General features: G+C 28.1%; 2 protein-coding genes across 5 annotated transcripts; one reads left to right on the plus strand and one right to left on the minus strand.

The window, feature by feature from the left end:
- Nucleotides 1-104: 104 nt before the first annotated feature.
- On the plus strand, nucleotides 105-10,426 carry CYLD (ubiquitin carboxyl-terminal hydrolase CYLD). 3 transcript variants are annotated; one of them, XM_075730995.1, is made up of 6 exons: nucleotides 105-356; nucleotides 668-1,428; nucleotides 1,503-2,961; nucleotides 3,034-3,113; nucleotides 3,200-3,251; nucleotides 3,384-3,799. In XM_075730995.1, the coding sequence occupies exons 2-6, from the start codon at nucleotides 717-719 to the stop codon at nucleotides 3,517-3,519; spliced, it is 2,439 nt and encodes an 812-aa protein (XP_075587110.1). In that variant the 5' UTR covers nucleotides 105-356; nucleotides 668-716; the 3' UTR covers nucleotides 3,520-3,799. The 3 variants fall into 3 exon arrangements, with proteins under 3 accessions (XP_075587110.1, XP_075587172.1, XP_046910733.2); XM_075731057.1 differs by lacking the exons at nucleotides 105-356; nucleotides 3,384-3,799 and adding an exon at nucleotides 9,276-10,426 and having other exon boundaries at nucleotides 368-1,428; XM_047054777.2 differs by lacking the exon at nucleotides 105-356 and having other exon boundaries at nucleotides 368-1,428.
- Maf1 (repressor of RNA polymerase III transcription Maf1) lies at nucleotides 3,764-8,852 on the minus strand. Of its 2 annotated transcripts, XM_075731298.1 has the most exons (7): nucleotides 8,660-8,847; nucleotides 7,868-8,600; nucleotides 7,607-7,738; nucleotides 5,768-5,930; nucleotides 4,916-5,043; nucleotides 4,725-4,841; nucleotides 3,764-4,641 (listed from the first exon to the last, which is right to left on the minus strand). In XM_075731298.1, exons 2-7 carry the CDS (start codon nucleotides 7,948-7,950, stop codon nucleotides 4,563-4,565), a joined length of 702 nt encoding a protein of 233 aa, XP_075587413.1. In that variant the 5' UTR covers nucleotides 7,951-8,600; nucleotides 8,660-8,847; the 3' UTR covers nucleotides 3,764-4,562. The 2 variants fall into 2 exon arrangements, with proteins under 2 accessions (XP_075587413.1, XP_046910739.1); XM_047054783.2 differs by having other exon boundaries at nucleotides 7,868-8,852.
- Nucleotides 10,427-17,188: the final 6,762 nt, after the last annotated feature.

Consider the following 17,188-nt stretch of genomic DNA (forward strand, 5'->3'; position numbering starts at 1 on the left):
ATAGATGAGATTCACGACGTGTTTTAAATATAGATTTTGATTGTATCTCCAAGAGACATTATGTATCCAGACAACAATGTCTCATGATCCTTGAAAAGAAAATCAATTTTAATAAGGATTCACTCCATTCTACCAGGGTAATGATTCATCATTAAATTTTTTTCCAGATCATTGAAAATGATACGATCAATAAACTTTGGAGAAAGATATGAAAAATTGGTATTTCATATGGAGCCAATTTCTTTATTACAACAAATGATAAATACGACCTTCAAAACGATTATATGTTTGTGCGTAGGATTGAGTAGACAACATCGCCATCGTGGGCTCATTTCCAAATATGTACTTGTAAAAATGTGTAATATTTGTTTTACACAATCACAAAATTTTTTCAAACCATTTCCAACAATTTACTATTGAATTGAAAAATCATAATCATAATCGATCGATTGTTTAATTGTTTTCACTACGTTTTTAAACATTTACCTGATTCGTAAATAGCGTTACATTGTTATTGTTTTTATTGTTTTGTTTATATTCTCGTCAATATAATCAACGAACTAAAATTCTTGTAAGGAAGATGTAAAAAAATTTCTCTACTTAATTTTTACCATATTTAAAAAAAAACCAACGAAAACACTCGAATAATAATACTCGAATAATGAAGCTAATATTCACGATTTTTAAATTGAACAAATTCTTATTAATCGACTAAAATGCCTTCAAATAATGGTTATCAGCCATTGATTAATTCGCATCAAGCATCATCTTCATATTCATCATCATCATCATCATCGTCTCATCGAATATACAGACCACGTTTTTTGGATGAAATATGTTCGGATGGTACTGCTGCACCTTCTTTAAAATTGGGCGACAAAGTCGTCTGGATTAGTGATGATGGTCCAGAATACGGTGTTGTCAAATGGTTAGGAAAATTACCAGATGTTGGTAATGAATGGATGGCTGGTGTAGATTTTGTGAATCCAATAGGTTCTGGTACAGGATTATATCATGAATATCAGCTGTTTCAGACCAGAATGAATCATGCATCATTAGTGCCTATCGCCGGCTTGATAAGAGCTAATGATTATATTGGAAACCATATCAACAACAACACAAGCAGCAGCAGCAGTAAAAACGATACCATTCTCATGCCTCCATTAAAGCCAAAACGAACGAAAAAGACTGAAACTTCCAAATTCTATACGAATGAGTTTTATCACAATAATCTTAATAAAGATTCAATGAATAATAATGATAATTTAGAAAAGCATAGTAAATTTTCTGACAATATTGGTCATCATTCATCATCCACTATTGATTACATTTCCACTGATTTAGCTGAATTAAATTTTACTAATAATGTAATTCAGCCAAAAATTCTCTCATCTGATGCCGATTTCGACAAATCTAGCCCATCAAAATGTAAGCAATTCAATAACTCATTTTCATTTCATTTTTTTTTAATTTCTTCCTGTTCTATCATTAACATTATATAGCCAATGAATATCCAACATTTGGATTGCATAATTCATCACGATCAATTACAAATTCATGTAATAGGACAGAAGAATTTGTGAATAACAAAAACAATTTTGATAAAATGGAATGTGATCAACGTAAAATAAATGTACCTAGCCCTAAAAAAATCAATAACGGTATAACTATTGAAGAAAATCAAGAATCATCTGAAGACGATGAATTGTTTGAGATTGGTTCAGTGGTTGAAGTGGTCATAAATTCTGCATCATATCACGGAGTTATTCGATGGCTTGGTTTTCTTAAAAACGATATAGACTATAGAATTGATTCGATTAGAAAATCGAACAAACGTTTCAAAGATGTTGTAGCTGGAATAGAACTTGAAGATGAAATCGCTGGTTTAACCGATGGAACATTAAATGGTCGAAGATATTTTGATTGTTCAATTAATAAAGCTTATTTTGTTCCTTTGAATGAATGTTCAAAAGATAGCCGTTTCTATCATAGTTCTGCTGCTTGTGTGGAAAATGGTAGCTCACTTTTGAATGAAAAACAATATGATTCTAGTCATTTTGGATCGATTGATTGTCCAACAGTTTTGGGTGACATAACACCATTAACTACTGCAGATTTACACCGTCTTTGCGGCAAAAATCGTGGCATTCAAGGCCACCATAATTCCTGTTATTTAGATGCTACTTTGTTCGCAATGTTTTCATTTAGTTCAATTTTTGATAGCCTACTTTATCGTCCCAAACGTTCAAACGACATACAAGAATATAATGAAGTTCAACGCATTCTCAAAGAAGAGATTGTCAATCCGCTACGGTCGAATCTATATGTACGAGCTGACAGGGTAATGCATCTTCGACAATTGTTAGAGAAGATAAGCTCGGTACGAGGATTGACCAGCGAAGAAAAAGATCCTGAAGAATTCATAAATTTGCTCCTAAATGAGATATTGAAAACGGATCCTTTCCTGAAACTGAGTTCCGGTCTAGAATCATTATTTTATCAACTATTTCTAGAAAAAGATGAAAATCTTCAATTGCCAAACGTTCAGCAGCTGTTCGATCAATCATTTTTAGCATCAGATATAAAACTACGCGAAGTTCCATCATGCCTAATGATACAAATGCCACGTTTTGGTCGCGATTTCAAAATGTATCCGAAAATAGTTCCTAGTTTAAATTTAGACATAACTAATGTTCTGGACAATTCTCCTCGACAATGTATAATATGTGGTGAACTGGCTCAATTCGAATGCAAAGATTGTTTTGGAAAATTCGGTGATGGTCTTGATTCAATAGCATTCTGTATGATATGTATGGAAAAAACTCATAGTACACATAAAAAACGCATCAAACACAAGACAATAAGATTAAATGTTCCTATGGAATTTACTATGCTTCAAAATCATACAAACATACCACGAGTAACAATGGAATTGTTTGCTGTACTTTGCATTGAAACAAGGTATTGAAATTGCTTTATATTTACTTAGGAATCATTTTTTCTCATGACAAATTATCTCAAAAATTTATATAGTCATTATGTTTCATTTGTTAAATGTGGAACTGAACCTGACAGTCCTTGGTGTTTTTTCGATAGTATGGCCGATAGAAAAGGTATGGCATGAAAAAAATATGAATGAATTATTGAATACAATTCATTTCATCTATAAATTTTATTATAATTCATTGCAATTGTACAGGTGAACAGAATGGTTACAACATACCAGAGGTTGTCGAATTTCCGGATTTAAAGTAAGTCAATTTTTTGTTTTTTTCATATTAATAAAAAAATAATTCTATATGTTCTCTCTATCTCTATATTTTATGGTTGTTAAATTGTTATTGTTACAATTTTGTGAAACAAATTTCAAATGAAATGCACAGATGGTGGATGAATGAAGATGGACAAAATTTTCTACAAAAAAATCGTGATGATAAATTGATCCCCGAATTGGCCAAGCGTTTTTTCTCTGATGCTTATATTTGTTTTTATTCATCTGAAGCATCACATTATAGATGATGACAATCATCATCACCATTGATAATAATTGATATAAACATGAACATCTTATCCACAATTGTGCAATATTTTTATCACTACGATTTAAAAAAAAAATCCCACCCAAAAACGAACAAAAAATCATGGAAAAAAATTTATTCTATTTCGACTTATTAAAAATAAAAATGAAATGAAATTGTGTGATTATTAATCAATAATATAATCGACTTATTATTACTTTGATTAGAAAACAAAAATGAAAATATTTTTCAATATGATTAAAATATTGTTTATTCTCAAATCACTGGTTGATTTATTATTAATGATTGATTATCATAAAATGAATATATATGGATTTTCAAATGAAAATGACAAAGATCAAGATGTATTTGTTTTTGTTTTTTTTTGCATATGTATAATTTGAATACATTTATTTACATGAAATATAAAAATAATATAACATAATAACATGAATATATGTGTTTATTATAATATACGATACATGGAAACAGAAAAAAAGAGTTATGTATTTCCATATTATTTCATTCACATTTATATTATTATTCATGAGAATATTAATTTTAATGTGTTTGCATATCAAATGTATTCATATACTGTGATTGGAAACAAACAGGAAAAAAAAAAATAAAAGAGGTATATTTCCAGTTATCAAGTGATTGATTATACTCATCGTACAAATAGATGAGAGTGGAGCAAATCGAGATAACGTATATATTATTATTATTATAAGGTGACCAAAGTCAAAATATACACACATAACCATAGGAATTGTGAAAATGATGATAGAAAACGAAACGAAGAGAAGGTGATGTATTTGTATGTGGGTTGGATGAGATCAAATTTCTATGATTTGTAAAAGAATTTAGATATTTTTTCTTTTCCCTGGTTGTTTTTTTTTCATATAAGAGGCGTGTGTGTTAGGTTTTTTTTCATAGTTTTTCACTATGTATGAAATTCAATGTATTCATATCTATCTGCTTGGTGTAAGTGTGGTTATGTGTTTATTTGACAATGATGAAAATTTATGGCCAATATTCGTGGCTTTATATTATTTCAATATCGAACGATGTGTATCCAGTGTCGTTAAACATGTCATCTGGCTGATTGGCATGATCGTCATTCCTGTAGAAAAGATAATGAAAACGAGAAAAAAAAACAAAAATCGAAATCAATGTAAAGTACGTGATTATATGCATTGTACATACCGAACAGCACGATAGGTAAAGAATACGATTCGTTTAAGTTTTTTCGAATAGAAAAAATAATAATAAGCCCATATGGAACAATCATCCCATGGATCGAAATTTGAATCCGAATTAAAACTAAAAAAAATAAAACAAAAGATTAATGTTGAACATTTTGCCCATTGAATGAATAAAATGTAAAATTTACATACCGATAGATTTCACAATCTGATAGACTAATATGACTATCGATTGCCGACCAAAGCTGTGATTTCATTTCATTGTATTCTTGTCTTGCCGATGAACTGAAAAATGTCGAATCCACAGCATCCATTACATGCTAAATATCAGTGACAAAAAAAAATAATAATAATAATGAATAATAGTGTTTTTTGAAATGAGCAACGAAATAAAATTGAGATAATTAATGGTGATCATTGCTCCGTAGCGGTGAAATAATAATAATAATAATAATATATTGTTTTTTCTTTGCTAAAATGTTTTGAAAGCTTTAAACTTTAGCCTTTACGATATAATGTGATTGAGTGATACATTCAATTAATTTAAAATTTTTCAATTTAAAAACTAACACTTAAAAACGATTGATTTTTATTCTATTCTGGAGTACTACTATTTTGGCTAAAACAATCAAATGAAACGAAAAAAATGCCGAACCAGCGAAAATTCCAATGAAATGGAAAACAAAAACACATGAAGATTAACGACCATATTTATTATTAGTTATATATTCTACGATTTATATATGGTAAAAAAACACAATCTAATTGACAATCTGTAATGCATGTATTATTTTTCAACATGTACATTCGGCTACTGTTTAACACATTGAGCTTTGAGTGAAAGAAGAAAAAAAAAATTCACAGTGTAAGCTTTAATATTGTGTGACCATCATCGAAATCATATTTCTTATGAATAGAACAAATTTCCATTATAATAAATGAAAAAATTGATGATCCAGGACAGATTTGCTTTTTTCTTCTGTTTCAAATATTCTTGCTATTGTTAAAATGTATATAATAAAAATGAATGATTAATAATAATACCTTTACACTTGGTTCACGGCTAAATTCTTCAGCACGGCAATTACTGAAATCATAATCCGGATTGAATGAAGCGTTCAATGTAGCAATCAAATAGAATAAAGTTTTTCGGCTGATCATCGATGCTGGTGTGTATTGAAATTCTGAATCGGTGAATGAATCGAATCTGTCATGAAAAAAAAGTGTGAAAAAAAATGAATGCAATAAAATATTAGATGAATAAATAAATGCGAATAAATATAGAATTGAAAATGACAGAATTTCTATTGGATTTGATGTTCACATTGCCGCCAACCAAAAAAAAAAAAAAAAGAGAAAAAGTGATCCAATTTCATTTTTCATCAACAGGATCAAATTTCAAAATCAAGAATATATAAAATGAAATGTACATATCAAACTTTATTAACATCATCATCATATGATAAAAAAAATGAGAGAATTTCCCTTTCATTATTATAGTGTAGATTCCTATGAACAATTCTGGTCATATACACAGCGATTAAAGAAAAAAAAAGAAATTAAAACAGAATTTTTTGTTCCAGAATTGAATGAGTAAAATAATACAACTATATACCAATCCTAGCTTCCATTATCTATTGTGAAATGAAAAAAAAGTGAAAAACAACAAAAGAAAAATTCCATCAATTTTTTATTGATAAATGAAAAAGATGGTTATCAGGTTAAATATATATATTCTTGTTTGTTCAAGTGCAAAGAATTCAATATATAATTCGTTAATTTATGTGTGAGAAAATGAAAACAATTGTTATTTATTATATAAAAGTGAATGTGTTTAGCCTAAATATATAAAACAATCAATGTGTATAAGAAATTGAAAATTGTTTTTCATTACTAATCTCACAGTTTTTTTTCATTTTCTATCTTTTTTTTGTTTGTTTGTAACAATCATAATTAAGCTTTTGGCACGAACAACAACAACAACAACAACAAAGTGGAAAAAATAGTCAGTCATTCAGGAATAATATCCATAGATAGACAAACAGGATTTGATCAATATATTTCCGTTTTTTTTCTATTTCTCTCTATTCAAGCTCATAAAGAAATCAATTAAATATTTTTTTTTCTGTCTGGTATATATGTCCAAGTTTTCGTTTATAAAAATTCTGCACTTTTTCAATAATACAATCAAATTGAATTGATAGTGATAACTTTGTCATGAAACATTCGTATAGATGAAATTTTTTGTTTTGTTTTGTTTTGCTTTTTCCGTTTTGTTTGAATTCTTTGTTATTTTTTTTCGATTATCATTATTAATACTATACGTTATGGTATATGATGTATTTTCAGATAACCAGGTTTATCTATTTTGGCTTGTTCTTTTCATCGAGATGTCTACTACACATGATGAAGAAATTCTTTGGTCTAAATTCCTTAGAACTATCCTATATAAACTCAGGTTAACTGGGAACTAGTAATTGAATGTGTGTGTGTGTGTGTGTGTGTGTGGTAATTGAAGAAAAGCAATTTGAGATTAGAATGACCAACTTATAGGCGAATAGCCAAATATTCTTAACCCAATAGAATTTTTTTGTTTGTTTGAAAACTTTGTTATAGATCATCGAGGAGGGAGTAAGAACACAAATGAAAATGAAATATACGACTATGAAATGTGATGGATGCGAAGACAACCAAAAAAAAAAAAAAAAAAAAATAGAATAATAAGGAAACTTTTAGGAATAGTTTTTTTGTGACTAGAGCAATATAGAGAATTCAATCTTCGAATCGAGTGTAATGATCGGGAAAAGCCAAAAGAATATATATTATGAAATTAACCAAGCAAGTATCCGTTGCTGAAACTTTGTTATCATTGTCCAAGCTCACCTGCTGTTAAAAGATCCAGATTCCGGTGGTGAAAGTACTTCTAAATCATTCGGACTAAGACCATCGGCAGCATTCATCAACTTGAAGAGACGTTTTTCACTGGCCACCAATTTACATGAATAACTTTCCAGTCTATATTAATTTTTCAGATTCCATAAATAAGACATGAAAATTGGGTAAGAAACAGAAAGAAAAATTAACAAATAAATTAGAAATTACAAAAACAACATTAATCAAAAAGACAATGACAAGAATAATAACCTTCCAACAATCTGATATACGCCAGCATCAAAATTCAATGCTGAATTAAGAGCTTCGAAATGAGAATGTTCCAAAAACTTCATCTTATTAATATTAAATGCGTCAATGATTAGAGAATTAAGTATTGTTTTGAATCGAACGAAGAGCCAACGTCAAGTATAATCGTCGAGAAAATAAACAAATAATAATAATAATAATAAGCACAAAACAAATGAGTTGAAGATATAGTTGATAGAATTTGAAGGACAATCATACAAAACAAAACAAGGTGACACAGTTTTTTCGTACACTTTTAGGATGAACTGTTATATCGAAATGGCAATGCCATTTTGGTTTCTTTCGAAAATTATTCAATTCAGCCTGATATTTTATAATAATGGATGATAATTGTAATGATGATGAAGATGAACAATATGAATTCGAATAGACCATTTGAATAATTTTCAAAACAAAAAAAAATGACAGAAACAAAATATTTTACGAACTTTTCGATACAAAAATGATGATAGTTGTTTTGAAAACTAATAAACTAATATGCGTTTCAAAATGTAAATAGATGTGTCAATCGATGATGAGATGATGTATCGGTGAAGATTTAATTTATGGCAACAAAAAAACTTGGATACTCAAGTGAGAAAATTCAAGGATATGATAACATTGTTTTTTGACCTTGAGTCGCTGATCCTTATATTTTCTCTCTTACTCACTCACTCACTTTATTCATTGGTTGGTTCTATTTTCGACGAAAAAAAAACTTTATTTTTGATTCAAAAAATTAAGATTTTATCTGACCATTGATGATAATAAGCATAATAACAGAGGTGCCCCGGATCATCGAATTGTAATTCACCACGTAAATATCACCAGTAAAAAAAAAATTAGAGAACGTAATAAACAACAAAACAATGAGAACAAAAAAAAATCATCCACAATGAGAACGTTAACAATAGAAAATAGCTGTTGCTAAGGCTCTTGTAAATTGTAAACAATATCAATTACTTGCAACATATGAACAGACGTTTAGAATGAATTCAAATCAAACAGTGATGCATCGTATGAAAATGGTTTCAGTCATAATTCATTCACTATATATTGCGATGATAAGGAAATGCGCGCGCGCTTTTTATTTTATTTTTATATTCGAAAAATAATCGATCAATCAATCGATTTTGATGAATCGATCTTATTTATTATTATTATTATTATATTATTATTTTTTAATTCCAAAAATTTTCCTTCTAAATTACCACTGATCATTCCGATTCATTTCTATTCATGGGAATCCTTTTTTTTCATTTTAACTCATTTGACTGACAGCTTAATAATAGATAAGTTTTTTGTTGTTGTTTTTTTTTTGATTCTGATTGATTTAGAAACTGATTCTAGTTTTATTTTTTTTTTTTTTTAGTGTTGTTGTTTGATCACCCTCATCACTATGATCGGAATTCAATCGGATAAATCGTTTCAATGAACATTTCAGCATCGATTAATTCATTTTAACAATAACATCAACAATGAAAAACAATTTCCTGTCCTCATTCCTTTTTTAAGAAAAGAATATCTGTTTTTTTTCCACATACATGAATATAACGTAAAACGTTGATTAAACCCATTCTGATCAATTCCATTCAAATAATCATCATTTGAAAATAAGATTTAAATTTGTGTATGTTAACGTTGCTTGAATGAATTTTGTCTTGAACACACACACACACAAAATGTTACCATTTTTGATACGTTTTTTCTTGTTTTGTTATATAATTCATTGATGAAGCAAGAGTTGTATGATATTCTCATTCGAATGTATTTTATTTTTCTCTCTTGTTTTTTATTGTTATTTTTTTCCTATTACTTGAATTGTAAATCAAGACATCGTGAACATGTCATATTAATTCTTTGTTCATTCGAAATCATTATCATCATAATGTGTATTTGTTTTTGGATCAACCCGACACACACACACACACACATACAGAATCTTACCACACCACTAAAGAAACTGTATTCAAAGAAAACAGATAACATTTCCGCAAATTGAATTAATTTTATGTCGATTTGTAAGCAAGAATCACTGGTGATGGTCATCATCATCAGTGAGTATCATTAAGCACGGAATGTGAAATCAACAAAAAGTAACAAAAAAAAAATGTTATGTTAGGTTTTTTGTTTCTTGAGTTTGCATTCTTTTTCTATTTTCTGGTTAACGATTATAGTATTGTAAAGAATTGTCATCGTTAATCGAGACACTGCAATATTTTTTTTTCTTCTTTACATGACTTCACTGGATTTTTTTTATATAATCAAAAAATCATCCAATTTTTCTTTTGACCAAACTTGATTCGAAAGATCAGGTTTACAAAAAAAAAAATTAGTATAGAAATGCATATTGGAAAACTTTTTTTTCCCCCATCTCCATCTTGTACATAATTGCAATTGTCAATTGCAAAATGCATTAAATTATTACCATTTTTTTTCTCTTGTTTCCGAAAATTGATTCTTGATTTTTTTCCATTTTTAAAATACCAATTTTAAATAAATAAATAATTTCAAGTGATTCCGTAGAAATACAGAGAGAAAAAAATGATGCTGAGGGATAAATAATGGATTTTCAATTGCAACATTAAATTATAATGATGATGACAATTCTTTTGATCCATCATCATCATCGTTATTGTATTTTAAATTTTTTTTTTTGTTAAGTTTCTTATGGATAAAAGTTCGATTATAGATTGAAATGATGATAGGCAATCGATGGTAAACGATTCAATTTTTTTTCGCTATTTGCTCAATATTTTTTTTTTTTTTTGTAAACAAACAAAAAAAAAATAGAAAAGAAAACGAATAACGCACACAATGTTTGTGTTTTTTAGTAGTTTGGATCGTATTATGGATCACTTTGCTTTGAAACAAAGTAATTGATTTTTTTTGTTTTGTTTTGTTTTTTGTTCGTATTTTTGTTTTGACATTCCATGTCGTGTTGGATTCTGATTTCTTTATATATTTTTTTTTTGCTTATTCTTTCAAATGAAACGACAGATATATTATGGATAGATAGATAGATAGATAGACAGGCATACAAGATGTATTTTTTAAAAAAAGCATCCCTCTGAAAAAATGATGATGATGATGATGATGATGATCCAAAATCATCATTTCTAGATTTTTTTTTCTTGCTTTGCCATTTTCCATGTTGTTTTTGTTCTAATACAATTCATTTCATTTGGTATTTCTTAGTTATAGAAATACAAAATTGTTTCATTCTTTCAACGTTTACAATACTTACAAACACACGAATCTTGTCAACAACTAAGCTAAAAACTATATTAGAGAGATAGAATCTTTTTCGACAACAACAACAAAAAATGCTGTAGGATGATGATGATAAGTGACATGCCAACCGACACACACACACACACATTGACATCGTCAAAATATCAGCCAAAAAAAATCTTGATGGTGATGGTAATTGATAACCAAACAGCTATCCATCCATTCATTCATTCAACAATGGAAAAAATAACGGGAATAAAATGTAGACTTTACCGCCAATAACAACAATATCGTTGTTGTTGGAGATGAAAAAAATAAAAATATTTTTTCAAAATAATCAAATGAAAATGGTATATATATTCATATATATTGTATATATGATTTCACACAAACACACATCACCGACTGATTTTTTGTTGGATAAGATTTGTTATTTTCCATTTCTAAATTATTTAACATATAAATACATGATGATGATTCACATAGCAACAACAATGGTTATATCATAGCAATAATTTGAAACTAATGATACAAAGCCAAAAAAAAATTTATATATAAACAATATTGATTGTTGAAAATGATTGATCTGGAATGAAATAATCGAAATGTCAATTACCGATTATGTTTTTTTTGCATTCATTCATTCATTATATTCATTGAAAACAGATTCAAATGAAAAATTACGTTTCTGTTCATCGAATCCGTCATTTTGTGATGCGTATGTGATTGACATTTTTTTTGGCCATCTTTTTTTTCCACTAGTCATCAATTGAATTTTTTACATTCATAAATCCAAATTCGTATCGATGTATTGTGTAATCGTTGTTTGATTGTTAAAAAAAATCCTATTGCACATGATTCAAAATTTGATTACGAAAAAAAAAGACATCCCACATATGGCTATGCAACCATCAAACCCAATTCTCATTCATTATATTCATATCCACGAATGTTCTTGAACGAAGAAGAAGAAGAAGAAAAAAAAAGTTCATTCAACTAATTTAGTTAATCATATACAAAGCTCTTCAAGCAAATTATTTTTGATTCAAATAAAAAGATCATCATAAGATTTTTAGATGGAATTTGAGTAAAAAAAAAACTGAAGTACTTTATATTACAATTACAATATATATATTGCTTTCCATTCTAAACACACAAAAATCTTATTAGTCCAATACATTGCAACCATAGAATTTTTTTTTTCATTATTCTTCATACGATATTGTACACATTCCATCCATAGATTGGCAAATAATAATAATGATGGCGAACAAAGACCAAAAAAAAAATGAAATTGAAATCAAAATGATACATATACACAATATATAATAGTTAGCTACGATGATGACACAAATTTTTTTTTTCTTTCACATTCTAAATTAAATTTCGAATAATTTTTTTTTCTCATTTTGGTTCTTTAAAAAAAAAATTGGACACGTACAGAATTTAACAGAAAGAAAAAAAAATAACAGCAGTGAATTACTGCGTTGCTTGACTTTGTTCTTTTGTTTTAATTTTTTTTTTTTTTTTTTTGATTTTCTCTTTGGTTCAATTGAATGTTCTTGAAAAAAAGACTTGCTCGCTAGCTGACTCATTGGTCTTATTTTTTTTAAAAAAAGGAAAACGATAACCAACCAAATGCCAACAACAACAAGAGAAAAAAAAATACAGAATGAAAAGGATTCAAATGTTAGACAAGGAAACAAATGAAACAAAAATAATAACGAACTGTCATGAGACGAGTTTGAATTTTTTTTTTTTGTTATTTTGATTCTCTATGGAAGCAAAGTTATAATGTATGTCTTTGGCATCAGCCAGCATTTCCTTTCTTTTTCATTTCGTTACCAGAAATTTGAATAATTAAATTTTCTCAAAAAGAATTAATTTCTTCGTCAAGTTTTTTTTCGTCTACATTGTTCTTTTGTTTTCATATTATTTGTTGTTATATATCACCCATACACATACACACACACACACACATTTGTGAGTGATGGTTGTTTGATTGTTAGCCTGTTTCCTTTTTTGATCTATTGATGATAATCTGTATTTGGAATGTATAACAGAATCACGCCATTTATTCATCATCGAATAACCGATCAATCGTTCCAAAAAAAAAAACTTTGGCCGTTTGGGTGTGATCATTGTCAAATTCTTTTTTTTTTGTTTCACTGTTACTTTTGAGATCATTTTGTGACGGATTTTCTCTCGAGACAAATTAGATGTTTCTCTTAGGTTACATCCCTATTTTTTTTGTCATTATTTTCATAATTATTCTTAATGAAAATTCATGCAATTTTTTTCACACAAAAATTTTCATTTTATGTCTACCATATATAATATATGGATATAATTATGGCATTTACTATCTGTCAACTGTAGACATTCAATCATTAGGTCAAATTAAACATTTTTTTAGAAAAAAAATTTAGATTCTAAAGGCATCATCATAATCGATGTGATGATAAATATATGGTCATCATTGTGTTTGCTGACCGAATCATAATTGTCTTTTTTTCACTTATTCTCTTATTAACATTGAATTGAAATGAATAAAAATTATAGCTAGTCAGCATACAAATAATATATACGCACACACACACACATACACTAATGTTGAACATATTTGGCTCATCACTATTCTTGAGAAGTGATCAACAATAAGATGAGAAAAAAAAATAGAAAGAAAAGAAAAAAAAAAATAAAAAATTCAATTCCACACTTGCAACACTCTAGACAACAACCTTGCAAGCAGCACATCAAACTACATTTGTTGTTGGTTTTGTTGTTGTTCCAAAAATGAATGAATACGCCTATAGGGTCTATAATAATAATAATAATAATAATAACAATAAAACTAAACGCAATTGAAGTTGTTTTTTTTATAAAGAGAAAAAAGATGTATATAAAGCCAAATGAAAAGAATCGTTATTTTATTTTATTTTATTTTATTTTGCAAGTTTTCACATTGGCAAGGAAATACAGAATTTGTATGTATGAATGCCAGTACTAGAAGAAATCTAGAAGATTTTTCTTCATCTATTTCCGTTCTTTTTTTCCAATTTTTTCCATGTATTGACTTATTCGCTAGAAATAGAAAATGTGGTAGAAGAAAGAATTTTTTTCTCACACACAAAAGAATTTGTTCATCACAGACTAGCATATATTCAAGTTGTAACTAAACAAGATACAAATAGTATCAATAACAAACACAATAATTTTATATTTTATTTCATTTTTTTCCGTTGAATATTTTTATTTTTCTATTTTTTTTCTCTTATTTATTGAAAATATGATTAACCAAACTATAACAAGAATTTTACGTTTTTTTTCATTTATATAGATCAATAGATCGTTTGTGTTACTATTCATTCGATTGATTTTCTTTTTTGAAAGAAAAAAATTGATATCTGTTTTTAACATTGTCAAACAATATGTAGCCAATATCAAATAATGAAATGACTATGGCTATTAATGATGATGATGGTGATTACTTTTGGCCTTTTTTTTCATTTTCATCATTTCATTTCTTGATTTTCAATTTTTTGTTGAATTTTCTTTTCCTTTTGGAAATTATAATTTATCCGATTCATTTTTCTTTTCTGTTGCTAATTCTTGTTTCCTATAATTATTTTTCATTTCCGGAATAAATTAACCAATATTTACAAATTTGACAAATAATTATTCTAGACTAGAACTTTTATAATTATATAATCATAATCATTATATCCATTCCATTATTATTGTTCATTGATGATAATAATGGTAATGATAATGATTGAATCCTTTGGAAAACAAAGAATTAATAATGATGATCAGACTTGGTGATTTTGTTTCATTGAATATTACATTGTTCATTTCAAATCGAAAAATAAACGATTATGATGATTATGATGATGATTACTATTGTATTTGTATGTAATCGTGATGAAAATGACCGTCTATATATATGGATGTTTTCATAACATCCTTTTTTATTGCTCTCTCTCTCTCTCTCTCTCTCTCTCTCTCTCTCTCTCTCTCTCTCTCTCTCTCTCTCTCTCTCTCTCTCTCTCTCTCTCTCTCTCTCTCTCTCTCTCTCTCTCTCTCTCTCTCTCTCTCTCTCTCTCTCTCTCTCTCTCTCTCTCTCTCTCTCTCTCTCTTACACACACACACATTATACTTTTTTTTAACAAATTGCCTATACCAAATGTCACACACACACGATATTCTCATGGTAGAAAAAAAAAATGATAATGTTGATGGCAATAGCAATGATCATGATGATCATGATGATGATGATGATGATGATTGTCAGGCTAGACTTTAACTAAACATAGGCGTTGATTTTTTTCCAAAAAAAGAATCTTTTCATCTGTACATTCAAGTAAAAAAAATGGTTGAAGAACATCAACAAAAAAACCATGTTCATGCTGAACAGCAACAAAAAAAATAAAATAAAATAAAATAAAAACAACAATTCAAGAGAAAGTAAAGAAATGGGTTTCTCATTGCAAAATTAGCACAAAACGGTGTATAGAGTGAGAAAATAGAAAAAAAAACGACAAAAAGAACGGATATCAAGTGAAACAACATGGTTTGAAAATGATGAGATCCGTTTTTTCTGTCTATTTCTCTTTCTTCTTGTTCTATCGTTTTTTTTCCTTCAATTCTTTCGTTTTGGTTCTGTTATATTGTTCGACCGATAGAATAACAATGAAAACAAAACAAAAAATAAGCGAAAAGAATGAATGAATTGTTGTTTATGTTGTATATTTTCTATTCTTGTTGAATGATAATATGATGTGTTGTCTATGTGTGTGTATGTGTGCATGTATTAACATGCAACGAATATGTTTACTGCCTTGGTCTTTATTATCATATATATATGTTTGAATGAATTCCTGTCTTTGTCATCTGATGTGATGATTTTGATGATGATGATGATGATCATAATAATAATAATAATAATGACAATGATGAGAGAGAGAGTGAGAGAGAGAATCTTCACACGAATATGCATGAATTGATCTAAAATCTTCATTTTGTGCAAGTTTTTTTTTCACTACTACCGTTATCTGCATTTGTTTTTATTTCTGGTTGATTGCCTTCCCAGGGACTAAAATCAAATGAAAAATCATCGAATTGTAAACTTTGTACCAAGATTCCTGTATTATTAGTTTCAAATTGATTAAACTCATTAAAATCATTATAATGATCATGTTGTCCAAAAAAATAAATAAATAAATAAATCCAAGGCCGATTCTCATTTTTTTTGCATCACAAGTTTCCAATATTTGTGTACGTGTGTGTATGAAATTTATTTTTCCATTGAAATTAAAACTCTTGGCATGAAAAAAATGTGGAAAATATTCTCATATATTAACAAGTTTATTGTATTTTTTTTTTCGTTGGCAGGAAACGAACGCTTTTCCTCTTTTATTTCTTAAGCCTAACATCAACATCAACAACAACAACAATTATAATAATAATAATAATAATTCTGTCTCCAAGACCCAAGGGAAGTAAATTTCCGAATAAGAATTGTTATAAATCTCGGAATTTTTTTTCAGCTTATATTCACCGAAAAAGAATGAATGTATGAAAAAATTAAAATTGACATATGATGTGTCAATGTGTGTGTGTGTGTGTGTGTGCGTGAAATTTTTTTTTGTTCCACTTTGGTTCTGGAATATGATTTGCGCATCAACAATTTTTTTCTTCAGCCATTGTTGGGTTCAGATTTGTACTTTGTTCGAAATTTTACAATATTTTTTTTTTTGCTTGATTGAAGCAAGTTTTAAAATTTTCAAAGAAAAAAAATTATCACATGTGCGAGTACATTTTGTATAAAATATTGACCAATTGAATTCTTTTGTCCGTTCGGTCATGAATTATTATACACATACGGTTTTACTAATACTTAGCATGTGTATGGATGTTGTTTTGATGGGTGTTCAATGTCCAGCGTTTTGGACATTTAAAGCAATCATCCTCATTTTTTTTGTGCTTTCACTTTACATTACATGTGCTTTGTGAACTACAAAAAATTATTCTATAGCCACATTAAGAATG

This window comes from Dermatophagoides farinae, chromosome 1 (assembly GCF_024713945.1).
Source record: "Dermatophagoides farinae isolate YC_2012a chromosome 1, ASM2471394v1, whole genome shotgun sequence".
Taxonomy (NCBI): Eukaryota; Metazoa; Arthropoda; class Arachnida; order Sarcoptiformes; family Pyroglyphidae; genus Dermatophagoides; species Dermatophagoides farinae.

Coding starts and splice junctions, on each gene's coding strand:
- CYLD (XM_075730995.1), top strand. CDS start 717: ATGCCTTCAAATAATGGTTATCAGCCATTGATTAATTCGCATCAAGCA. Junction 1,429..1,502: donor CAAATCTAGCCCATCAAAAT/GTAAGCAATTCA, acceptor AACATTATATAG/CCAATGAATATCCAACATTT. Junction 3,114..3,199: donor TAGTATGGCCGATAGAAAAG/GTATGGCATGAA, acceptor GCAATTGTACAG/GTGAACAGAATGGTTACAAC.
- Maf1 (XM_047054783.2), bottom strand. CDS start 7,950: ATGAAGTTTTTGGAACATTCTCATTTCGAAGCTCTTAATTCAGCATTG. Junction 7,739..7,867: donor GTATATCAGATTGTTGGAAG/GTTATTATTCTT, acceptor AAATTAATATAG/ACTGGAAAGTTATTCATGTA. Junction 5,931..7,606: donor TCTGGATCTTTTAACAGCAG/GTGAGCTTGGAC, acceptor TTTTCATGACAG/ATTCGATTCATTCACCGATT.